Source organism: Cynocephalus volans, chromosome 6, assembly GCF_027409185.1.
Source record: "Cynocephalus volans isolate mCynVol1 chromosome 6, mCynVol1.pri, whole genome shotgun sequence".
NCBI classification, from domain to species: Eukaryota; Metazoa; Chordata; class Mammalia; order Dermoptera; family Cynocephalidae; genus Cynocephalus; species Cynocephalus volans.
Genome location: NC_084465.1, coordinates 105,619,211 through 105,644,824, shown reverse-complemented (window position 1 = coordinate 105,644,824; position 25,614 = coordinate 105,619,211). Strand labels below are relative to the sequence as shown.

The window sequence follows — 25,614 nt, the reverse complement described above, 5'->3', positions numbered from 1 at the left end:
ATGGCAGCGCACGTATGTGTGCATGCACGTGTGTATTGTGTGTGTGCATGTGTGCAGATGCGTGTGCACGCAATGTGAATGTATATGGTGTGTACTGTGTGTGCACTGTATGTGTTTGAATGTGTGGGTGCTGTATGCATGTGTGTGTTGTATGCTCACGTGTGTATGCATGTATGTGTGTGTGCTGTATGTGTGCATGTTTGCATGTGTGTGTGTGTGCTTCCCTTGGTGAACTGAGCAGCCTCAGACCTGCACTGTAGTTACAGAGTGCTCAGTTATCGGGTCAGAGGGTAGAGGGATCAGGAACCCAGCTCTGCATGTGGAGGCAAAAGTGTGATCAGCGGTCCCTGAACTGATGGCCAGGTGAGGTCTTGAGAACCAGCCAGTGCCAGGTCTCTGGGCATGGCTCTCTGGGCCTGTCTGTGGACAGGTAGTCACCTCTCCCAGACAGCCGATCGACAAAGTCACCACCACCCGCCTGCAACGGGGCCTTGGGTAGATTTCTGCTCTGGGGAAGCAGAACCAACTGGCCACCTCACGAGATGGGGTCAAGTGATGTGGGAAGCCAGGGCCCCTGGGCTCGACCTGAGGATAAGGGAGGAAAGTCTGGGATATAGAGACTCTGCTGTAAGGCCTCAGCTCTGGGGCACAGCCTACGTCACATTCCAAGATGGACATACAGGACAGCTGACTGTGGCACAGCTTGGCAGTGGGGCGGGGGGTGGGGGGGGCTTCTGATGGGGAGTGGCTGGGTGTCAGGGCTGCATGTCAGCTACTGCTAGGTAACAAGCCATCCCAAAGCTCAGCAGCTCAGTCCCAAAGCCCACAGCGTTTATTTACCACGGCCCATGAGGCTGTGGGGTGGCCTCTCTGGTCCTGCTCACGCATCAAGTTTGGCACAGGCTGGGGGGGGGGGGGTCTCTGCTGGTCTTGGCTGGGCTCTCTGGTTTGGGTCTGGCTGGCTGTCGGCTGACCTTGGATGGCCTTGACTGAAACAACCACGCTCTCCAGACTTGTCACCATGTAGCAGGCCAGCATGGGATTGCTCTTAAAGTGGCAGGGCAGGGGTCCAAGAGAGAAAGTGGAAGCTTAAGGCCTAGGCTTCGGTTGGGCACCCAGTCACCTTTGCTGAATTCTGTTAGCACAGCGCGAGGCCAGGCCAGGTTCAAGGGCTGGGGAGACAGGGCTACCTCTTGTCAGAGGAGCTGCGGGGTCGTGCTGAAGCCGGGGAGTGGGGGTGGAGATGTGGGGCTCCCCCAGGGACAGTCAGGGGAGTATACTGAGTGGCTGGTGACTAGGTGAGCACGTAGCTTCTGAATTTTGTGACTATTACGTGAGTATCTGGCCACTGTCCGAGTTGGTAGTGGTGTCAGCTGAGAGTCCCCCGAGCCCCCTTGGTCTGGAGCCGATGAGCTTAGCTCACGCACCTGCCCCTCTGTGTGCCCCCTCCCCCACCCAGTGGAGCTCACCCACCTGCTGCCCCTCTCCCTGCCACGGCGCTGCAGCCTAGGCCTGTCCTTGGAACATTTGGGAGGCAGCCACCGGGACGACCTGGTTGTTGGCTGGAATGGCAGGGACCAGGTAGGTGTTGGGGCTGGAAGGAGACCCTGGGAACAGGCAGAGCTGAGCTCTCCCTGCGGTCTGAGTGGGACACTCAGGCTCTGTCCTGCCTGGGGAGCCTTACCTGGGCCCATCCCTGCTGCACCAGCTTCCCAGGGGACTGTGGGAAAGGCACGGGGGAGGGGGCCAGAGACCTGGGTTCCACCAACACCTTGACGAGCACAGTAATAATAGTAGCTAAGATGTAGTGGACACCATCACAGCCAAATGCTGTGTGGAGTCCTCACATCAACGTCTGTATCTGCTTGGGGTGATGACCAGCCCCATTTCCAGGTGATGGAAGGGAAACACAGAGAGGGGCAGTGACTTGCCCGGGGTCACAGAGCTAGTGGAAGACAGGGCTGGGGTTCAAACCCATGAGTGGCTCCAGCATCTCTGTCTTCAGCCAACACATGTACCACCTTGGGTCCCATCTCTGTCGCATGCTTGTTTCCTTTGCTTCTCTCTAAGCCTTGATTTCCTTTTCTGTGAAATGGGCTAAAAGCTCTCTGAGGGCCTCTCATGGTGCTGAGATTTTGTGCTCAGAGCCACCTGCCCTCACACCCTTGACCTTGATAGAGAAGATTATGCAGGGTGGGGAGGAGGGACGGCCCCTCTGGGCGAGGCCGCTGGCTCAGCCTGCCCCCCTCCCCAGGTGGTGGTCTCCTCCTCTCTGCGGCTGGGGAAGGGTGAGCTGGCCGCCCACCTGGCCCTGGCTCATCCCTTCAACCTCTCCTGGTGGCATGCAGAGGCCAGTGGCCTTGCTGAGAGCAGGGGCGGCAGGCAGAGCCGGCAGGTGAGCATCTGAGGTGCCTTGGTGGGGTGGGGGCTGAGGAGCTGTGGGGCTGAGTCCCTTGGGCTGAGGGGAGTAGACCCTGTTCATCTGCAACAAGGACTTCTCCAGAATCACAGGTTCCTGAAGCCTGGGGATCTTGCGGGTCCTTCATCCAATTGTTTGTTCATCAATATCTTATTAAGCACCTACTGTATGCCAGGCGGTGTTCAAGGCACAGGCACAGTCCCTGCATCTGGAGCTCACTTTCTAATGGGGGAAACAGAGTTCCCAAGCCTCTCCTGTCCATCATGTACACGATCGTTTGTTTAGTCGGTAACTGAGGGGGTGAGCCAGGCAGCTGGACTTTCCGTCTAGCTGGGTGGCCTTGAGTGGCTTATGAAATGGAAGACAGTGAGCCAGCCGTGTGCCAGGCAAGAGGTGAAGATCTCTCTCCAAAACTGAAACGAATGAATGAATAAAAAACCAGAAGTTGTGATAAGCTCCATGATGCAAGTAGAGGAAGCTGAGATTGAGAATAATTGGGGGGTGGGAGGCTGCTACTTTAGATGGGGTGGTCAGTGAGGGTCTCCTGGGGGAAGTGGCTTGTCAGGTGAGGACCCAGCGATGAGAGGGAGCCAGCCTCCTGAGATGCTGGAGGAACGGCGGCATTGCGGGTGGGAGGTGTGGCAAAGCCCTGTGGTGGGAATGAGCTGGGCGCTCCAGTAAGTGCCGGAAGGCCGGTGAGAGTGGGGCGTGGGGACAGGGAGGAGCGGAGACCATGCAGGGCCCCGGACGCCCTAGCGAGGAGCGTCCTCATGGGTGTTGAGGTGCTTTTTCATTCAAAGGCGTCTGGTCTCTCAGTGTGGGCGTGGCTCCGGGTGTCCCCGTTCCTCCCCCGCAGTTCCTCTACAGGGATGGATCGGGGAGGGGGCACCAGCATCTCCATCTTCCCAGCCTCTCGTCTCCTACAGAGATGGGGGCATTAGTCTCTCCTCTCTCCCACCTCTCTCCTCCTCACCGCTGCTGCCCCCATCTCAATGCAGGTACAGCTCACCTGGAACAGAGGACAACCCGTGACCCTGCAGCTCACTTGGGCCGACAGGTCCTCGGCACGCAGCACTGCCTGGGACGGCTGCCTTGCCGCCGCTGCGGGGCAGGTATGCACAGGCTGGACCGTCGGGTGGGCCCCACTTCCTCCAGGTGGCTGTGCTGGCTCCCATGTCATACACCCCATTCTCTTCCCCTCAGCTCCAGGAAACCTGGGGCTTGGGCACCCTCAAGGCCTGTGGGGCCTTAACGCAGACCTCAGCAGCGTTCAGCGAGAGGCTCGACCTGTACTGGGACCAATGCCGCATGCAGCAGAACCTGATGGTCGAGGTGAGGCCTGAGGAGCCAGGTCCTGGTGGGTTACCCACAGGCGGCCCCGCCTGCTGCGGAAGGTGCCTGACTCGGGAGCCATGCAGTCCTGGGTTCGAGTGCTAGCTGGGCTGGGGGATCCCTGGCAACTCATTTCTCTGCCGTGGGCCTTGGTGTTTTCATCTGTAAAATGAGTGCAAGAGTCCTTCCCTAATGGACTGTAGTGAGGACTATGGGGGGTGGGGAGAGCAGGGCACTGGGCTCAGGATGCTGGGGAGCAGTGGGGAGGTTTCTTAAGGGGGTGGGGGAGGTTTTACAAGCTTAGGTTCCTGGAGGTGTCAGGACGGGGTCTCCCCCAGCATCCCCACCCACTGGGGCTCCTGACAGGACCCAGCACCATTCTGGAGAGCCTGGGCAGGAACCAGACACAGGAGAAACAGGGACAGCTGGCCCTGAAAGCCCCCATCCTCCTCCTGGGGCCCCCACCCTGGGTTCCTGGGACCCTTAGGCCCAGCCCCCTCAGTGCTCACAACAGAAATCCTGCCCGAGTGTAAGCAGCTCCTGCTGCTGATGGGGGGGATTTCTGGCACCTGCTTCCATATAGGTGAAGGTCTACAGCTGGCCGTGGACATTCTCTCCTATGTGACAAGCCCCCACCCCATGGTGCCCTCTTGTTCCAGAGGCATTGGCCATCCCGGCCAGACAAGGTGCTTGTGGAGGCCACACTGGAGCATGTTATGGGCTCCTGTGCCCAGCAGAGCTTCTGGGCAGAAGTGGAGACCGACTATGCACACTGGCTGCGCCATTCCCTCCACCTGGGGCTCTGCCACCTGCCCAGGGTGCGTCTGCCCTGGGGACCCAGAGGAAGTGGAGGGGAGGAGGGAGGATGGAGTCCCCAGAGTGCAGGGGCGTAAGCAAGGCAGCCGGACACCAGTGTGGTGGCTCTGCTGCTGGCCACTGACTGACTGGGCGGGCACGTCTGCTCGCTGAGCCTTGGTGTTTCACGTGAGGGATGGAAGAAGTGGTAGGTTCTAGCACATAGGGTGATTGTGAGATCAAGAGAGACGCGATGCAGGACCTCTCCGCACTGTGCCTGCTGCAGTTGCCACCATAATCGATACAGATGAGTAGCTGGGACCACTTTTCCCCAGTATTCTACCTGGGCCTCTTAGCTGGTGGATTGGTTCTTCCATCCGCCCACCCACCTATCACCTATCTGCCCACTTGGCCATCACCCACCCACCACCCACCCATCACCCCATCAACCATCCCCCCCACTGACCCACCTACCCATCCCCCATCCATCCCCCTCCACCCCCGTCTACCCCCCTGTCCACCCCCCCCCCCGTCCACACCCCCGCCCATCCCCCGCCCATCCCCCACCATCCTCTCATCCATCCTCCTACCTATTCATCCTCTCATTGTCTCTTCCTTCCACCTATTTCCCATTCTCTCTCCCTCCTTCCTTCCTTTTTTCTTCCCATTCATTCCTCCCATCCACCAATCCATCAACCCCAGAGGGTCACAAACTTTACTGTAAAGGGACGGATCATAAATATTTTAGGTTTTATGAGCCATACAGTCTCTGTTACAGCTACTGAGCTCTGCCATCATGTCGTGAAGGCAGCCATAGACTGTATGTAAATGAATTGGTATGGCTGTATTCCAGTAAAACTATTTCCAAAACAGGCGCTGAGCCAGATTTGACCCACAAGCCACAGTTTCATCTATTCATTCAGAAAACATTCATGCATTTTACTTATGCCAGGCCCTGCTCTACGTGCAGAGACCTGGATAGTGGAAGAGACAGGCCAGGTGCCTGCCTCCTGGTGCACACATTGCAGTGGGTGAAGGAAGACATAACAAATGAGCAGGAAGAGGGCACTGCAGGGGCCCTGCAGAGGGAATAGCTCGTGCAAAGGCCCTGTGGCAGAAGTGTGCTTAGGGGGGTTGAGGAACACAGGGCAGCCCTTACAGAGGGATCAAGGGCTGCAAGGCTAGGAATATAACTCAGGCAAAAGGCAGGGGGCTTTGCACAGGCAATGTGTGATTTGCGTCGCTTAATGGTCAATCAGCTGGCAAGTGGAGGTAGGGCTGTGGGATGGGGTGGGAGTGGAGGCTGGGAGACCTGAGAGGCTGCTTTGACAGTCCTGGTGGGAAGGATGGTGGGGAGAGGAAGCTGCCGCCCCTCGTGCCTCTTTGCCTGCTGACCCCCGAACCTCTCATCTCAGGCCCTCTTGGTCTCCGGAGAGCACACCCTGGGCCGGGGTGGGCTCCTGCTGCATTCCCAAGGCCAGCTGGGCCTCGCCCCGGACCCTGACCATGGCCTGCACTTCAGCCTGACCCTCCGCAACCACAGCAGGCCCCATGCACCCGATTTCTCCGGGGAGCTGGAGGTGGGTGGCAGGAGGGGCTGCCCACCTGCGGGAAGATGTCTTGACATCCCTGCTGGTCCTCCTGGGCTAGCAGGCCCCGACCGTCTGTGTGGCCCCGCCATCTAGTGGCCATCCTTGGAACTGCAAGCCAGCCAAGGAACTGCAAGGCCCCTGGCGCACCCAGACCTTCATTGTGGGGAGGACCTGCTGAGTCCCTGGACCTGGCCCCAGTGCTGAGGCAAAGCAGCTTCTCCAGCCCTTCCTATAACTGAGAGGCAGCGGCTGGACTGCCCAAGTTTGAATCCCAGCCCACCCTTTTCCTGGCTGACAACTTGCTTCACCTCCCAGTACCTCAGTTTTCTCACCTGTAAGATGGGTAATAATAATTGCACCTGTCCTCTTCCCATGGGATCAGTATTGCAAGGATAAAATGTGTTAGTACGTATAGATCACTTAGAGCAGTGACTGGTAGAAAGCAGCTACTGAGTAAGTATTTGCTATTATAACTATTACCTATTATTGTTATTAGCTATTATTAGCTATTGTTGGTTCAGTTTCCTTTCCCTCCTGCCTCCCAGCAGCCCAAGGAGGTTAGAAGGGGCAGAGTTGGCTTCAAAGGCCTGCTCTGCTCCCACTCAGCCTAGGGATTTAGGAAAAGGACCTTTCTGAGCCTCTGCTTCCTCCTCTGTGCGAGGGGATTGGATATTTCGCAGGGTGTTTGTGGAGTTCTGGGTGCCCTCCACACACAGTGTAGGCATGAAGTAGGTGTTCCATCAGCATTGCTGTTTGTCTGCCTGTGTGTCTCCCTGCCTGGGTGACCTTGACCTTGTGATATTCCTTCTCTGGGCTTCAGTCTTCCCTTCTGCCAAATGGGAACAAATCCCACCTCCCATGGAGGTGACAGGAAGAAAACAGATGTTTTCACAGTGTCTGCACATAGTAGGTGCTCATGAGATGGGTGTTTCCTTCCTGGCACTGCCCTTCCTCTGGGTGTCTGGATGAGGATAGGGTTTCTGGGTTTAGAATTCACTCAACCCAGCAGCCATGGCCATTTCAAAAGAGCTTTTTTTCCTAAGGTTCTTGTTCTCTGAGAATGACTGTCATTTCCCTGTTTGCCAGCCAGGCCCCTGACTGCTCCAGCATCTGTAGCCCCAGTCCCCAATGCCTGCCTCCCCGGAATCAGAGGTCCGGGTGTGAGCCCTGGGGGGTCCGGCCCATGGTGGACACTCAGCGAGTGGCCATTCTTCTTGCTTCCTGTCCCTGAGCCCCTTCTCACTTACCCCATTATGGGGTCCTTGGAGTGGACAGAAGCCCTTCCCAGTCTTGTTTAGGTCCTCACACCAAGCCGGTGGCCCCTGTACAGAGGACAGATGGATTCAGGGAGGTCAGGCACTCACATAAGTCACACAGTGGCCGGTGGGGCCCCGCTGTTCAGTGATAGCTAGTGGGGCTCAGCTCAGAAGCAGGAAGCCACCCAGGGCCAGGACTCCCAAGTGTGGTCTGCAGAGGCCCTTCCCCAGTCAGGCTCACCTGGTGCACTGTTAAATCTCATAAGGACTCCTGGTTTCCCCCCCCCCCACCCCCACCAATCTGGAAATCTCTGGGGAAGGAACCTGCATGTTTTTAGTAGGTACCCCGTATAAGATTCCTAGGGCTGCCATAATAAATGATCACCATCTGAGAGGCTTTACACAACAGAAATTTATTGTCTCACGGCAAGTTCTGGAGGTTAGAAGTCCAAAATCAAGTTGTCAGCAGGCCATGTTCCCTCTAAAAGTTCTAGGCAAGAATCCTTTCTTGTCTCCTCTAGCTTCTGGTGGCTGCTGGCAATCCTTGGCTTGTGGCTGTGTCATTCCAATCTCTGTGTCTGTCTTCACCTGGCCTCCTTATAGGGACAGCATTCATTGAATATATGGCCCACCTTAATCCAGTATGACCTCTTCTTAACTTGGTTACATTTACAAAGAACCTATTTCCAAGTAAGGTCACATTCACAGGTACAGGGGTTTAGGACTTCAATGTACCTTTTTGAGGAACACAATTCAACCCATAACACACACATAAATACAGAGTAATTCTGATTCCTGCTAAATTTTGAGAACAACTGTTCTATAACATTTTACAGATGTTAAAACTGAGGCCCAGAGAGGGTGACACACTTATTCAGAGTTGCACAGCTTGTTAGTTGCAGTGGCTAAATTAGAATACAGGGCAGTTGAGTCCAGGTCAGAAGTGGCTCCCCTCCACACCACTACTTCTAGATCAGTGCTTCTAGATTAGGATAAACTGCTCAAAGATTGGGGCTTTATGTCAGGTGTTATGATGTCGTCTTGAACTTGCTAAGAACTTTGCAGTGGTTCTCTTGCAGACTGCAGATAGAAACACCTGAGCATTGGGAATGTTAAAAATGCCAGAACTCGGGGGTCCCCCGGACCAATTAAATCAGAGTCCCTGGGGTGGGGCCTAGGCATCGGTCATTACTAAGCCACTGGATGGCAGGTGCCACTATGTTGAGGGGCTCCCAGATGGGAATTTTCATAAATACTTCCTGCAGTGGGTGGGGATTCTGAGACCTGTGGCAGGGGTGTGGGGCAGGGGGTCTTAGTGCCCCTGGAGATGTGGGGTGAGGGGTGGGCACGTGTTTTCCCTCTATTCTAGCCAGCCCCTTCCTGGGCCTGGGGCAGGCAGGGGACAGAGGTCAGGGGCAGAGGCCCCCAGGCTCCTGGCCCCACTCAGTCCTCTGCCCTCCCCTCGCAGCTCCGCATCCCCAAGTCCCAGCGGGTTGGCCTGCTGGGCCGTGTCTCTGCCTCAACTTCTCAAAGCCTGGTCCAGCTGGAGGGCAGTGTGGACAAGAGGAACCGGAACGTGAAGCTGTCCATGTCCCAGGCTCTGAACTGCCTTCAGGCCTCTGTGTCTCAGGAGGAGGGTAAGGGGAGGGCGGCCAAGTTACAGCCTAGCTAGCTGGGACAGGGCCCAGAGATCAGGGCTTGAGGCTCAGAAGTCAAAGGAAACTCCACTGGGACTTCATGGCACGCCCAACGTGGCAGCCGTGATGATCTTCTGTCACCATCTGTGCTGACTGTGCTGTCACCGCAGCAGAGAAGGGTCTGGCTGGGCCCACCAGAGATGAGTATGGGGTGAGGGGCTTCAGGTGGGTCAGGAAGTCGATTTAGTCAACGGAGCTCAAGACGCTCAAATCCTAGGGCCTTGAGGTTTTGCCTGGGGTGCTGGGGAGCCACAGAAAGCTGTGGAGTGGAGGAGTGGGAGACAAATGGAGAAGTCATGGAGGCAACAGCAGGTCCTCCCCTGGCCCCAGGGAGCAGAAAAGAGAGTGTGGTGCTGCGGGCATGTGCCCACGGACGGACAGCCGAAGCTGAGTGCCTGTTCCAGGACGGCAGGCAGCCTGTGTGGCCCCTGGGACGCCTGACCCTGCAGGCTGCCAACCAGAGCCTCCTTCTGGCTGTACATGGCTGCCAGGGGGCCCTGCTGGACCATGTGGAGGTGAGAAGGCCAGGCTGGGAACGGGGGGTAAAGCTGTTCCCTCCTGGACCAAGGGCACAGTGCCCAGAAAACTAGAGCAAACAGCCCTGCGGCATGGCATACACACCCTCTTGTACCACTTCATTCCTACAAGGCCCCAGGGGAGCCCCAAGCCTTTTCCTCTGTCCCCACAGTCCAGGATTGCAGCAATTGGGTCCCAGGTGCAAGCCCGGCTGGAGAAGATGATCCGAGGCTTGGACGCCTATGTGAGAAGGTTCCAGCACCTGGTGGGTAGACCTTGTTGGAGAACAAGAAGGGCGGGGGACACCGTGTGGAGACCACCCCTCTGGCCTGGCCCATGCTCCCTCTCACCAGGGACATGAAGGTCTGAAGTGCTGTGCCCCAGACCCTCAAACTGATCATGCCTTGTTTTCCCTGCCCAGGTGCAGCCAGCGGGCACTCTGGACGGTGTGGCAGACCTCCTCCTGCAGCTGTCCCAGGCGGGGCTGGAGGCTGTGCAGGCGAGCAGCCAGGCGGTGGCCACCTTGTGGGGCCAGAGTCAGGCCAGGCAGGTGCTGACCCACCACCTGCCACTCTACCTGGAATGGCTGCAGGTGGGGCTGGAACAGCTGCGGATTGAGCTGGAACGTGAGTGTGAAAGAGAGGGCACATCCCTGCACCCAAACCCGTGCCAGGCCCCGAGGCCCCCGAGCCCAGTCCCTCAATTTGGCACCATTTCAGTCCAAAAGGCTGCCTCCTTTCCCGTGGGCCTGCTGTTCAACTTTGTTTAGACTCCTGTCTTATTTCTTAGGCTCCCCTGCCTTATTTCTTAGGGTCCTACAGCCTTTGTTCCTTTTTGGTATGCTGTCTCTATTCTTATAGGTCTCCACGCTAATATCCCTTATGCCTGCTGCCTTATTTCTTTGGGGCCTGCTGCCTTAGTTTCTTCGGTACTCTGCCTGATTTCTTCTGAGTAGGCAGCTTTGATTCTGTGAGGCTCACTCCCACAGGACCCAGGGCCTACTTCCAGTTGTGTGCTGAGCACCAGGGTGGCTGGGCACTTGGTAAAGACTTCTGTCCTGGTTAGTAAGCAGCTACTGCCCCCAGTGCCCTCCTCGTGGGGCTGGAAACCTCTGACCTCTCCACACTCCAGGGGCCCAAGGCTGATGCCCAGCCTCGCCGGGAGCCCCAGGACCCTTCCCAGCACCAACACAGGCATCTTTTTGGCTGGTTGGCTTGTCCTAGGCTGGTTGCTAAGTGTTGTCTTGCCTGCCCGCTGCGTGTCTCTGCTGTGCCTGAGTCCCTGTGGCCGCCCCAGGGCAGTGACGCTCATGGCTGTGATTGATCACAGCGAGAAGATTCAGAGCAGGATCAGCAAAGGAAAAAGGGACAGTGGGTGGAGCCCAGGAGGACCAGGCACCAGCTCGTCTTCTCCCTGAGGAGCCCCACACGATGCACTTAGCGTCCCAAGCATCGCATCATGACAACACATGTCAACTGTTGTGTACCACGGAGGCCCATCAGAGACACAGTGCCCAGGGTTTTTATCAGGAGCTGGTCACGCAGGCACCCTCTGCTAGGCATATAGCAAGATTCCAGGCTCCCAGCAGGACAGCAGGTTTCAGCATGAACCACATTGATTACACAAACAGTTTAGACACAGTAAGCCCCTCTCCACAGTTCTAGCAATGGTGGGAACCCTTCCAAACTCCAGGTTCCCAGACGCCAGCTGAGGGCCAGCTTCATGAGTTGGCCTTTCAAGGGACAATTCTCAGGCCTGCTGTGTGAACTCTGCAGTCGCTAGTGCCCGCTGTCTTATTTCTGCTTCTCCCTCTGTGCCACCTTATTCCGGGTAATAGGCCCTATGTCCTCAAGGCCTAGGTGTCTGGGTAGGGCTGGTTTTCCTGCCTGGGCCTGGCATGGGGACAGTGGTGGCTGTTGCAGCCAGGAGCCCTGCGGCATCATGATGAGTGGTGACTGCCTGTTGCAGGACCCGTGGCCACGCTGAAGGATGCCTACCTGGAGGTGACACTGCGGCCCCTGGACGAGGTGTGGCGGGAGCGGGCCAAGGAGGTCCTGCGGCGACTGCAGGCCTGGGTGCCCACGATGCCAGGCAGTTGGCCGAGGCCCGTCGGGGCGGCCCTGGGGGCTGTGAAGGGCACCCTGGAGCTGGTGAGGTGGGCCGAGGGGGTGGGAAAGGGCATGGCCAGGGTGGGGACAGCCCCGATGGCTCTCACTGCCCCCTCCCTCTCCAGGCTACCCACCAGACACTGGCTTGGGCCGAAGCTGCGATCTCACAGGCACTGAGGAGGCTCTGCAAACCTTTGTTGGGCCTGTACCGCTTCTCAGCCAGGTAATCTGGGATTTGGAACTGATGTTTTCCAATGTCCTGCCACACGCCAGGTGCAGCACTGAATGGTTTCACATCCTCCATCTCACTCCTCTCACAACCCCGCCACAGGTGTTTCCAATCCCCATTTCACAGATGAAGAGACTGAGGCTTATTCTTTATTCCCTAGATGTTTTATAAGTGCTTTCTCTGTGCAGACCTGTTGTAGGTACTGCAGATAGAGCACCTAAATGCAGAAGGAGAAACAGATCTCTGCCCTGATGAAGCTCACATTTTACTGGGGGAAACAGACACAAAATGCAATAAGTTATCTACACCAGTGGCCAGCAAACCTTCCTGTAAAGGGCCCTGTGGCATATTCTTTTGTTTTGCTTTTTAATATGCCTTTAGACATGTAGAAAGCCATTCTTAGCTTGCAGGCCATCCAAAACAGGTGGGTGTGGTTCACTGACTAGTTTGCCAGCCCCTGATCTGTACGTTAGATGGTAAATGCTATAGAAAAAGAATTGGCCAGGACAGGTGGGTAGACGGGGCATATTAAATAGTGCAGCTGTGGTTGGCTTCAGTGGGAAGGTAGAATCCGCACAAGGGCTTGGATGAGGCGAGGGGTGGATGTCACGGGAAGAGAGTTCCAGGCAGAGGGCACAGCCAGTGCAAAGGCCCGGGGATGGGAGCCTGGCTTGTTTGTGGAATATCAAGGAAGCCTGTGCGGCTGGAGCAGATTGCTGGAGAGGGAGAGAGGACGAGTCTGGGAAGTAATGGGGTTCCAGGTGGTCCAGGGCCTTTGGTGGGGGGGTCTTTGGCTTCTGCTCTGAGATGGGAACACACAGAAGGGTTTTGAGCTAAGGAAGGACATGATCTACCTTTCATTTAAAAAGATCCTCTGGCCTGTGTGTTGAGAATGGACATGGCGGGAGGGGAGGAAAGAAGCGGGGAGCCCGTGTAGAGAGTGTCTGTGGTCGTCCCAGTGAGACGTGAAGGTGACTGCCCCGAGCAGTGCAGCGTGGAAGGGGTGAAGGGCGGCAGCAGCCAGACAGGGCTTTAGTATGGAGCGAGGATGATTTTCCAGTCAGGGCTGTTTGTAGGTGGAGGGGGCTTCCTGCCTGAGCTGCAGGTCCCCTGGACTTCCTAGAAGGTGAATGAGACCCCTTCCACCAGCCCATCGCAGGACGTGAAGGAGTCCTCTTCCTCTACGACCCCAATGTGAGCTGGAGTCTCCCTGCTAATTCCAACTGGTCCCCTACTCCACATCCTGAGAGAGTGCCAGAATCCTCCCCCAACTGTAGACATTCTCGGGGCCTCCTGGCTCCTGTTTCTGCCCACCCAGCTTCGAGACATGCTCCTGTGGCCCTTGAACACCCCATCTCACAGAGCCCAGATGTGGCCCTCGCCTCCCTCGGTGTCCACACACACAGCCCTGCCCCGGCCCCGGGGGGGGGGGGGGGGCAGAGAATGCGTGTAGGCCCCTGAGATCAGGCATGCTCGTCCACGTCCCCTCCCTAGCTGGCCCAGGTCCACATCTGCCTCATGGTGGGATCTCCCAAAACAAAGACAGCACCCTCCCTAACAGCAGCTACAGCGCTCGCTGCTGAAGTGAGTTTATTTTGGACCTGATACATTGCCCTTCTGCAGCTAAGGGAGTGAGGGTCAGACAGGCAGCGGCTTCCCAGGGCCTCCCAGCTCCTTCCAGCTCCTCTATGTACCTCCAGGAACTGCTCAGTGCTGGTGACACTGCCACTGCTGCCTGTGGAGAACGAGCCCCTGGATGTGGCCCGGGTGACCAGCTACCTGCTAGAGGAGCAGCTGCTGCGGCCGCTCCGAGCACTGTACGGGGCCAATGTGCTGGCCGAGTACTATCGGCTCAAACGCCGCCTGTGGGGGAGCCCCTTGGAGTGTGAGTCCTGCCCTGGGGGACATGGCAGCAGGATGGTGCAGGGCAGACAGAGTCGCCCATTGCCTGGTGGCACAGGGAAGCCTGGATAGGCTTGTAGCATCGTGGAGCCATGCCCAGAGCTTACTAGACTTCCAAAGGTCTTATGGGAGCAGACCTAGCACTACAGATCTTGCTTTTGTCCAGTATAAGAGTCGGGCCTGGGACCCAGTAGAGAGGTGTGGAGAGTGGTCAAGGTCTCCAGACCAGCTCCCTCCCCATGGACCTTGTGGAGAAGCAGAAGGCAGATCTCCAGTTGTAGCCAGAAGGTCACTGATTGAATCCAGACTCGCAGGGCAGGCAGGGCCCACAGCCAAGACTGTGCTGGCCGGATATGGCTCTGCAGGCCTGGAGCCCCAAGGGAGTTTGCATCTGGCTTATGCTAGCTGTGTGTTGGTGTGGGTCTGCTAGCTCTCTCTGGGACTCAGTTTCCTCCTCTGTAAAGCGGAGGGGGCAATGTGGCTTGCTCTTATGGGTAATGAGCATGGCTGTTCCTGTGCCCAAGCCCTTAAGGCAGGGGAGGGTTTCAAATCCAGGACAGGTATGAGCCTCCCTAGAGTTGGGAGTACATTCCTATCTAGGTGGCATGTTGACACTGTAGAAACAGCATGTGTGGCCTCGGGCTTACCTGTGACCCTCAGCGCCTTCCCCACCCCATGCAGCTACAGCTCAGTGGCAGTGCTGGGGGGCACCTACCTCCTGTCTGATGGAAGCGTTGGCCATATGTTTGTTTTTTTTTAAATAGTGTTTTTTTTTTCCCCCAACAGCTTCGTTGAGAAAATTCACACACCTTATAAGCCACCCATTTAAAGTGTACAGTTCAGTGGCTTCTAGTATATTCACATTTGTGCATCTGTCCCCACGGATTTGCCTACTCTGGACATTTCATATAAGTGGAATCATATAAAATGTGACCTTTGTCCACTTAGCATAAAGTTTTCAAGGCAGGAGTCAGTGCTGCGTTCTTTTTTATTATCTTATTGGCTGCAGACTGTTTCATCTGGGGGAGTGCCTAGAGCTCAAGTTACTGGAAGCCAGGCTGGGATCCCTGGGGCTCTGGCTGTTGGGACAGACCCCATCTCCTTGTGAGGCCTAAGCACTGGGGGTGCCCAGCAGACATAGGGGCTCCGTTCAGCCTTCCCTTGGGCCTCTTCTCCCCAGACCATGCCGTGGTGGCCGGGAACCAGCACGTGGTGACTTTCGATGGTCGGGTGTGGGGCCTCGGCGCCCAGTGCGGCAGTCTCCTGCTGGCCAAGGACTTTGCTCACGGCACATTCTCGCTGACGCTGAGCCGGGTGGGCTCAGGGCCCACATCTCTCTCTATAGAGCTCAACCACACGACCCTCGTCCTCTACCCCAGCCTGAAGGTGAGTGGGAGGGGCCCAGCAGGTCACTCAAGGGGACGGCACGTTTGAGCTTGTTACCCGGCCAGCGGTTAGACGTCTTGGTCAGCCCCGATCTGGCCCACAGACCTACAGTCTGCACGACTCCTCCCTGCCTGGGGTGAGCTGTCCTGACCTCGATCTGCCTCCTGCCAAGATGAGGAGAGACATCCCCAGGATCGAACTGACCAGCAAGGATGGCATCTCCATCTCCTGTGATGTCCAAGCTGGCCTCTGCAGCCTTACTCTGGGCCTCTGGTACCATGGTGGGTCGGGGCCCCAGTGGGGCTGGCCCTGCCTAGACCATGGTCAGCTTCCAGGGCTGAGGGTGACACATCCCCATGGGTGGCCTTCTCCCTGTCCTTGCCAGGGGCTCAGAATCAGGAAGAACCTCAATGGCCAGCTCTCCCTACTGTGATCGTTTCCTGCTGAGCCTGGCCCCGTTTCCAGCCTGACAGCTCTCATGCTTTCCATTCTCCTGTTATCCTCACAGGTGTATCCGCTGGCCTTCTGGGCACCAATGACAATGAGGCAGGAGATGAGCTGCTGCTGCCGGATGGCACGGTGGCCAGCAGCCTGGAAGAGCTCAGCCTAGCCTGGCAGGTGAGCCATGCGTCGGCCTGTGGTTGGGTTGGAGATCCAGAAACAGGGCCAGGTGTGCCCTAGGGAGGGAAGCATCAGTGTGTGGGGCGTCCCCTGTGGAGGCCAAGAAAAGTGGTCTAGCGAGAGGCCTAAGTCTGTCTTACCAGGTGGGAGGTGACTGCAGGGCCACTGAGAAGACTCCGAGGGCATGTCCAGGACCAAGCCCCACCTGTTGGGACCTCTTCCAGGACCACCGCTCCAGCCTAGGGAGCTGCTTTCGGGTGGTGAGTGTGAGGCTGGACACCTGTAGGAAACCACGCAGAGGATGGACCATGCAGCAAAAGAAGGCCCCCTTCCCTGATCTAGCTTGTGCCCCTCCTAAGACTGCAGTGGGCAGGGGCAGTGACTGGGAGTGGTGCTGATTTCAGGTGGATCCTACACCCTTCTTCAGCCTGTGCATCCAGGACACTTGTGGAACCCAGGAGCTCCAAGCTGCCTGCAACCTGGCAGCCGCCTACATCCACCTGTGTGCCCGGGGCTTCGTGCCCCTGGACCTTCTTCCACAGTGTGGTAAGCTGCCCCCTGTCTGATTGGCCTCTGCCTTCCATCCCAGAGGAAAAGTCCCTTTCTCTTAGCTCTTGCCAGGGAGGACAGGACAGGCACTCAACGGTCATTCAAGGAGCTAAGGGTCAAAACAAAGAGAAAAGGAGGCCCAAAGACCATCCCATACCTCCCACCCCTCTACCAAGCTCAGAGTCTAGAGAATCCTATAATGTCACCTCCTGAAAATTTATAATCACAGACCTACAATCGGGATTTGAATGTACACCAGCTACAATGCCTGGAAGCCCCTGGGGCAGACCTTCAACCAATGTTATAAAAGATTTGCACGGCTAAAGCCCTGCTGAGCGGGCACAGAAGTCAGCAGCAATAAACAATAGGAACAGGCCAGGACTCTCAGAGGTCTGAGATTGAAGACATTTAAAAAATGATAAGCATAATGCTAAAAATCATTTCCAGAAATAATATTCATAGAAATGTAAGACTTTTAACGAGACAGAGGGAGGATGGAAGGAGAGGGTCTAACAGCAATTCCTGAGAGTCAGGAAACACAATGTATCTCGTGTGCTATGAATAACTCCATCCCACGACCCATCAGAATGAATTGCAGGAAACCAAAGGCCCTAAAAGCTACCAAAGAGGATGGAAAAGAGATGATTTTCCAAGGAGACAACTGGAATAAATCTTTAAAGCCTTCACAGAAAATAAGTGTCAAGTTAGATTTTATGCCTAGTTCAGCTATTATTTAAGATTAAAGATGAAATAAATTCCCAGCACCGATCTGTCTGAAAATGTCCTTGGCACTAATGGACATTTACTCAAGGGACGCATCCCCACACGCTCCTCTACATACCATCTGTGGCTGCTTTCCTGCTACAGGAGCAGAGCGGAGTGTTTGCAAAGCCAAAAATATTTATATTTACTATCTGGTCCTCTACAGAAAAAGTTGGCTGATCCCTGGTTTAAACCAAGGAAAGCAGAAGGAAGAAATGATACTGGGACTAAGCAAAGGGTCAAAACTCCAGATCCAGCAAAGATTTCAAAAAACGCTAACTTTGCTGGTAAATTTTAAAACACAGATTCAGTTATTTCCCAGGAAAATCCAACTAGTCCAAACTAATCCAAAGAATCTCTTACCTATTAAATAAACTGAATCTGATGTACCTGTAAAAAAAAAAAAAAAAAAAAAAACAAGCCTGACTTGGTGACATGACAATAAAAACATGATTCATGAAAAAAAAAATCAGTAAGTTGGACTTCACCAAAATTAAAAACCTTTGCTGTGTGAAAGACAAGCTACAGATTGGGAGAAAATATTTGCAAACCATAGGACTCATATCTGGAATACAAAATAACAAACAAACAAAAAAAACCTCTTACAACTCAAAAGTAAAAAAATAAGTACAAAATGGGAAACATACATGGAGACATTTCACCCAAGAGGACGTATGGATGGCAAATAAGCCCAGGAAAAGATGTTCAGCAGTGCCAGCCTTAGGAAAATGAGGTGACACTGCACACCTATTAGAACAGTTAAAAATTGCGGTTAAATGTGCATTTACCTTTGGTGTAGCAATTACATCCTGGACAGTCATCCCAATGAAATGAAAACTTATGTTCACACAAACCTGTACATGATTATTCATAACACCATTATTTGTAATAGCCCCAAACTGGAAACAACTAAAATGTCCTACAATAGGTGCATGTTTAAACAAACTGGTAAATCCATACCATGGAAAACTCCTCAGCAATAAAAGGAATGATCTATGGATACATGCAACAGCTTGCATGGATCTCAAGGGCGTTAATACTAAGTGAAAAAAAATCTCAAAAGGTCACACGCTGTATGATTCAATTTAAATATTCTTGAAATGACAAATCAAAGATGGAAGAAAAGTAGTGGTTGCTGGGGTCAGGGATGGTGGGAAGAGAGAGACGGGTGTGATGTAAAGGGGCAGCTCTGTATCTTGATTGTAGTGGAGGCTCCATGAATGTATACATGTGACAAAGTGTCATCCGAGGTATATACACACATGTCTTACCAGTGTCAACTGCTAGGTTTTGATACTCTACTACAATTATAGAAAATGTAACCATTGGGGGAAACTGGATGAAAGATATAGGACCTCTGTATATTATCTATGCAACTTCTTACAAATCTATAATTATTTCTAAATAAAAAGTCTTAAAAATTGAAAACAAAACACTACACCCAGATAGTTTTATAGGCAATTTGTAATAACTTAACTGTTCCAAAATAGAAAAATGAAACCTTCCTCTTCCTAATGCATGTTAGTGAAGTTAGTATTATCTCAGCATACCAAAATCCCATAAGGACAAGGCAAGAGAGGAAAATTAAAAGCTACCTGCTCCACACTTGAACATGGATGTCTGGTATATTGATGTTGAACATAAATGTTCCTAATACATTAGTAACAAAAATTCAACAATGTTAAAACTACAAAAACTAATGAAACATATAACCAACTGGGATTAATTTCTGGAATCCAAGGATGGCTTAACACTAGTATATTGAAGTAGGTAATTTAGAACCACCTTCTGGTAGGACAGCTAGTAGTAGCACTGGGAAATATATGTTGAAAACATCTCAGTCAAAATCCAGGGGATGATCAAGTGACCTCAGCAAGAGGGCAGACTAGGAAGCTCCAGACCCTCACAGCCCCATGGAATATATAACACTATACGGACCACAGTAGCTTTATGAGAACTCTAGAAACAAGCAGCAGCAGCAGCCAAGTGAGTGCCTAAGCAAGAAAAAGCTGCACTTAAAATTGTAGGAGATTTCATGGAGTTTTTGCTCGCCCTCGTACCACCTCCTCCCCAATGCAGCCTTCAAGGGAGACATGTACCCTGAAAAGTACAAATCACTACTGAAAAAATATTGAAGATACAAATAAATGTAAAGGAATCTCATGTTTATGGATTGAAGACTTAAGATGTCAGTACTACTCAAAGTGATCTACAGATTTAATGCAGTCCCTGTCAAAATCCAAATGGCATGTTAACAGGGATAGAAAAATCCATTCTGAAACTCTCAAGGGACTCCAAATGGCCAAAACAGTCTTGAACAAAGCTGGAAGTCTCACAGTTCCTAATTTCAAAGCTTAATTACAAAGCTACAGTAATCAAAATAGTGTGGAACCGGCATAAAGATGGACAAATAGGCCACTGGAATAGAATACAGTCCAGAGATAAACCCTTGCATATATGGTCAGATCTTTTCAGCAAATGATACTAGGAAAAGTGAATATCAACATGCAAAAGAATGAAGTTGGACCCTTACCATATACTATATAAAAAAAATTAACTCAAAATGGGTCAAAGACCTAAATGTAAGAGCTAAAACTCTTAGAAGAAAACATAGGGGGACAGCTTCATGACATTGGATTTGGCAATGATTTCTTGGATATGACACCAAAGGCACAGGCAACACTAAAAAAAGACAAATTGGACTGCATCCAAGGACACTATCAACAGAGTGAAAACGCAATTTACAGGATGAAAATATTTGCAAATCAAAATTACAATGAGATGCCACTTCATACCCATTAGGATGGCTATAATCAGAACAGAAAATAAGTGTTAGTGAGAATGTAGAGAAATTGGAACCCTTGGAATCCCATTGTTGGTGGAAATGTGAAATGGTGCAGCCACTATGGAGAACAGTATGGCAGTCTGTCCAAAAGTCGAAAACAGAATTACCATATGATCCACCAATTCCACTCTGGGTATATACCCAGAAAAGGTAAAAACAGGGTCTCATACACATATTTATACACTAATACTCATAGCAGCATTGTTTACAATAGCCAAAAGGTAGAAGCAGCCCCAAGTGTCCATTGACACATGAGTCAATAAGCAAAACGTGGTATATCCATACAATGAAATACTATTCAGACTTAAAAAGGAAGGAAATTCTGACATGTGCTACAACATGGATGAACCTTCAGGATATTATGCTCAGTGAGATAAACCAGTCACAAAAAGACAAATACTATATAACTCCTTATCTGAGATACCTGGAGTAGTCAAACTCTAGAGACAGAAAGTAGAATGGTAACTGCCAGGAGCTGGGGGAAGGAGGGAATAGGTATAGAGGTTCAGTTTTGCAAGATGTAGAGAGTTCTAGAAATTGATTGCACAACAATATGAATGTACTTAACGCTTCTGAACTATATTTAAAAATGGTTAAGATGGTACATTTCATATTATATGTATTTTACGATTAAAAAGACTTAAAAATATTTACTGAGCACGTTCTTCATGCTCGGCATGGTGATAGAACAATAAACACTGTACTATGAATGATGTAGTTATAAAACAACAAAGACTCTTACGGAGACAACAGACACAAACCCATAGGAAGGATCAGATTGTAAATTTTGCCAGGGAACTAGAAATCATTTACTAAATTACTAACTTGTTAAATTAATTTACTAAGTGAATTACTAAATTAAAGTTACTAATTTACTAACTACTACAAATTATCTGGGAAAAAACCCAGAGTATAATAAAAATAAATGACAAAGGCATTTAATAAGATTCTCCAATGCCCATATTTTATTTCAAAACAATTCTCTTAGCAAATGAGACACAGATGTCCTGTGTCATTGTTTCCATATTGATGATCCCATCCACACAGACCAGAAAAAGAAATGGAGTACAAGAGCCTGGAAAAAAGACACTTGTAGAAGTCACCTGCTAATGGCGACTGTCTACAGAGGGTGCGGAGAGTCCGCTGGGGTCTATGACCCCATTGTGAGCCTGCGATCCAAGAGGTAGAGCTGGCTTTTTCTGCAAAGGTAGAGAAATCGTTCAGAGGTCACCAGATGTTCTGGAACCATGCAAATGTCCGTGCTGCTTTCCTGGATACTTCCTCTTTACTCTTTAGGATTCAGCTCCAGCATCGCCCCCACAAAATGCCTTTATCCCCCACTTTGGGTTAGGTGCATCCTCTGTGCTCCCAAAGCTGAGGTTCAGTCCTCTGCCCAGTCTGGACATGATGTTTTGGTCTTCTGTCTCCAAGATGCTCAAGGCAGGGTCTGACACCAAGTGAGCATTCAGTAGATGCTCGTTCAATTTCCGAGGGAGTCAACGGGCTAGGCCTAGCACCTGCTGCCTGCACAGTACCCCGCAGGTGTAGGGAACCATCCAACCATACCTGCTGCTCTCACAAAAAGGGGAGAGGGTGATGGATGGGGGTGGGTGGGGAGTTGTCCTTTTAATGAGGGCCAGGGGCTATAACAGGGGCCCCCGGCATGATTCCAGGAAGCAGCAGGGCCCCTTTCCTCTAGACCCCACAGCACAGTCTTACTTCTCTTCTCCTCTCCACAGTGTGAGATTTTGCCTAAGACAGCACCAGGTTGCCAGAGATTTCAAGCTCCTTCACCTTCTACCACAAATTCCATCTCCTTGGCAAGGTCAAGATTCTTGGTTGGGGCAGAACAACCCACATGAAATGCCAGGGAATGCAGAGAAAACTGCACTTGCTCCAGATGCAGGAAAGAGGAGCTGTTGGCCAGTGCTTTCAAAATGTTCCTGGAGACATCAGACTCCCCAACTGGTCTAGCTAATTCTCGACCGTCCTCAACACTGATGCTGTAAGATAGGAGACAGCCAGGCCAGCAGCCCCACCTCTGGAAAGGGAACTCCACTCCAGCAACCATCCTTGCCCAGCAACTGTGTCTGCAGCCTCCTCTCACAAGCCTTGAGCTGACCACCCTGAGGGTAGACACGAAGCAGGTTCTCCCAGCTGCATGGCACTGGCTCCTGCCTGCTTCAGGGGCCTCAGGAGGCATGAGGTTCCTTGAGGGGAACTGGCAGTCCCAAGCCCCTTAATCAGAAACCTGGGGGCAGGGAGGGGGGCTTTCCTTTTTGAGGGACCAACACTGGCACTCAGGCCTCCAGGATGCAGCAATCAAAGTTTTTTACTTTCTTTTGGGGAGCAGGCTTCTCCTTTGACTTTTCAACTGAAAAATAAAGCTGGCAGAATTTGAGAACATGTCCATTGGATTGCTGGGGCTGATCATTCACTTGAGGGATCAAGAGGCTTGGGAGGCTGTGAAACCTACCCACCAGTAGGGGACGCCCTCAAGCCCACTCTACACCGAGCCTTTGACCCAAGCTAATAGAGTCCAGAGCAAAGGGCCAAGTGTCTGCTGTGAGGAGTGGGGTGACTAGAAGGTCTCTATTATCCCCAGCCTCTCCACACAGATCCCTGGCATACAACAGGTGTTCAATGACATTTAGGAGGAGGAACTCCAGAGTGAATGGGACTGAGGAAGCTGGTCCTGCACATCCCCACACTCTGCAGGGAAGAAGAAGGGGATGGCTACTCTGATGTCATGCCATGCCATGTTGTCACGAGTTACAACCAAAAGACCTGGAGCCCAGGCACTGCTCTGGGTGCTCTGAAAGATGTCTGATCTTTTCTTAGACCTTATAATAGTGCAATGAGGAAGGCATGATCCCTGTTTAAGGAAAGAAGAAACAAAAGCTCAGAGCTGAGGGGACTTACCCAAGGTCCTACAACTAGCAAACAGCCAGGCTGACACTGATCTGAGCCTGTCTGCCTCCCAGGGCCACCCAGGCTCCGTCAGCCACCTTTGCTTCTGCAACAGCTTTGTGCCACGTATTCAACAATTTTAAGAGTCCCATTACCTTTAGCATTGTCCCAGGCCATAATAAGTAGTGCTTGCTCACAGACCCCAAAGTCACATCATGCACCATCAGAAATGCACCCACAACTTTTGGAAGGACTGTGCTAGGCCTTGTTGCAGGGAGCTCAGCCTAGGAGTATGAATGAGGGAGACAGCTCACAATGGAAAGTAAATCCCTGGGATGCAGGGGGGCCCTGGGCAGTTCAGAGTTTGATGCGTCTATCATTTACAACCCCCAACCCATTGGTTTCCAAACTTGCTTAATGGATTGGTGATTTCTGGTCTAGAACGGAAACTGCAGAAGCCTTCCCAACCTGCCTCCCACACTCTGTCGATCAAGTATTTACCAGGAACACAGTGGTAGGCTGGGCACCAGCAGGGATACAAAGAGGGAAAAACAGTCCTTCCTTCCCAAGGCAGATTTGACAACATCAACACTGCCATTGTGGGTTGGGTGTGCACACACGGAATTTAAAGAAAAACAGATGAGAAAGGGAACAATTCCATTAAAAAGACCAATAAATATCCATGTCTACCACATATAAAGAGCAAGTACAAATAAAAAAAACATGAGTCTCCATGAGATAATTTGCTAAAGGTTATGAGCAGGCAATTCAAAAGGGAAGAACTGGGGAGTAAACATTAGAGGGGAATTTAACTTTACTGGTAATCAAATGTGAATGAAAATAATGATTATCACTTTTCTATTATATTGCAAAATTAGTATTTAAATAATAATACCCAAGACTGGTGAGGCTATGGCAAAACTAGGACCCTCAAATTCTGTAAATGTGCAATTCAATTAGTACGACCTCAGTATGTTTTGAGAGTCTTAAAACCATTCATTCCTTTGACCTAATAAGCCCTTTCCTGGGACTTTATCCAAAACAAGGGAGGGAGGGAATGGAAATATAAATGATTCCAAAAAATTTCAAAATAATTTCATTATTCAAAATGATGAAAAAAAAAATTATAAACAGCCAACTGGGAAATAATTTTTTAAAGTTGTGGTACATTAATTTGATGTACTATCTTGAACTCATTTGTCGAAAAGTCCAACATCAGGCAACATTTTAACATAAAAAAAGATTAAGCTCCAAGTACAGCAGAAAACAGGACTGCGTAAAGAACAACCATATATGAACAAAAACTGGTAGAGAATATAAAAATGGAAACAGTTCATATATGAAGGGCAGTGGCACCACAGGTGATGATTTTTTCTTTTAAAATTCCCTGAATAATTATTATCATGCTGTTTATCCCAGAGATTTTTAGAAAATTAAAAAGGAAGGAAGGTCGGGCCAGCCCATGGCTCACTCAGGAGAGTGCGGTGCTGATAATACCAAGGCCGCGGGTTCGGATCCCATATAGGGATGGCCGGTTTGCTAACTTGGGAGAGCGTGGTGCTGACAACACCAAGTCAAGGGTTAAGATCCCCTTACCGGTCATCTTTTAAAAAAAAAGAACGAAGGTGGAAGCAACCCATGTGTCCGTAGAGGAATGGATAAATAAAATGTGGTCTATACATACAACGGAATATTATTCAGCCTTAAAAAGGAAGGAAATTCTCGGGCCGAGCCCGTGGCGCACTTGGTAGAGTGCTGCGCTGGCAGCGCGGCGACACTTCCGCCGCGGGTTCGGATCCTATATAGGACTGACCGGTGCACTCACTGGCTGAGTGCCGGTCACGAAAAAACGACAAAAAAAAAAAAGGAAGGAAATTCTGACACAAGCTATAATGTGGATGAACCTTGAGGACATTGTGCTTAGTGAAATGAGTCAGTCACAAAAGGACAAATACTATATGATTCCTCTTATATGAGGTACCTAGAGTAACTAAATCACTGAGACAGAAAGTAGAATTGTGGCTACCAGGAGCTGGGGAGAAGGGAACAGGGAGCTGTTATTTAATGGGTGCAGAGTTTTAGGTGGGGAAGATGACCAAATTATAATGATGGATGGTTGTGATGGTTCCACAACATTGTAAATGTACTTAATTTCACCAAACTGTATACTTAAAAATGGTTAAGATGGTAAACTTTGTTATATGCATTTTACCACAATAAAGAATAAAGAGGAGGGGTTGGCGAAGGAAGGAAGGAAATAAGAGGCTTGAAAGAAGTTTTCTGAAACCAGAGGGGAGAGGACAGTGGTGCATGTGTACAGGGACAGAATCGCAGGGTAGGGTGGGCAGGGGGAGACGGAGGTGAGTGAGGAATGGGAGGGGGCAGGTAAGGCTTCCTCTGGGGAGCTGGAGGTCTATCCTCAAGGAGAAAACATTTGAGTCACTTCCTAGGAGAAACCCCCATCCGTCCCATTCTTGCTACCTGCTGAGATTAGGAACAAACTAAAGCGTGGCCATGGAGTGGAGCCTGAGCCTTGCAACAGAAACAGGAAAAACAGCTCATGTTTGACCCTTGTCTTAGTGAGGAAGAAAAGTGACCCACTGACACACATCTTAGGAAAAACCGAGTCAGCTTTTATCACCAACCTTTCAAATACTCTTTAAAGACAGGGACTGTGTGGGTGGAAGTGAGGTTA

The 25,614-nt window shown here is 51.6% G+C and overlaps 1 protein-coding gene across 1 annotated transcript in view; it reads left to right on the top strand.

The window, feature by feature from the left end:
• LOC134381001 (uncharacterized) overlaps positions 1-16,419 on the top strand; it is a 128,215-nt gene extending 111,796 nt beyond the window's left edge. The window contains exons 51-68 of the mRNA XM_063101096.1: positions 1,460-1,581; positions 2,255-2,395; positions 3,418-3,531; positions 3,623-3,751; positions 4,411-4,569; positions 5,962-6,126; positions 8,863-9,031; positions 9,422-9,606; positions 9,780-9,872; positions 10,029-10,233; positions 11,576-11,757; positions 11,841-11,938; positions 13,645-13,829; positions 15,027-15,232; positions 15,336-15,513; positions 15,741-15,850; positions 15,997-16,113; positions 16,258-16,419. Of these exons, the coding sequence (XP_062957166.1) occupies positions 1,460-1,581; positions 2,255-2,395; positions 3,418-3,531; positions 3,623-3,751; positions 4,411-4,569; positions 5,962-6,126; positions 8,863-9,031; positions 9,422-9,606; positions 9,780-9,872; positions 10,029-10,233; positions 11,576-11,757; positions 11,841-11,938; positions 13,645-13,829; positions 15,027-15,232; positions 15,336-15,513; positions 15,741-15,850; positions 15,997-16,113; positions 16,258-16,419 (2,720 nt within the window). The remainder of the gene's footprint in view (positions 1-1,459; positions 1,582-2,254; positions 2,396-3,417; positions 3,532-3,622; positions 3,752-4,410; positions 4,570-5,961; positions 6,127-8,862; positions 9,032-9,421; positions 9,607-9,779; positions 9,873-10,028; positions 10,234-11,575; positions 11,758-11,840; positions 11,939-13,644; positions 13,830-15,026; positions 15,233-15,335; positions 15,514-15,740; positions 15,851-15,996; positions 16,114-16,257) is intronic.
• Positions 16,420-25,614: the final 9,195 nt, after the last annotated feature.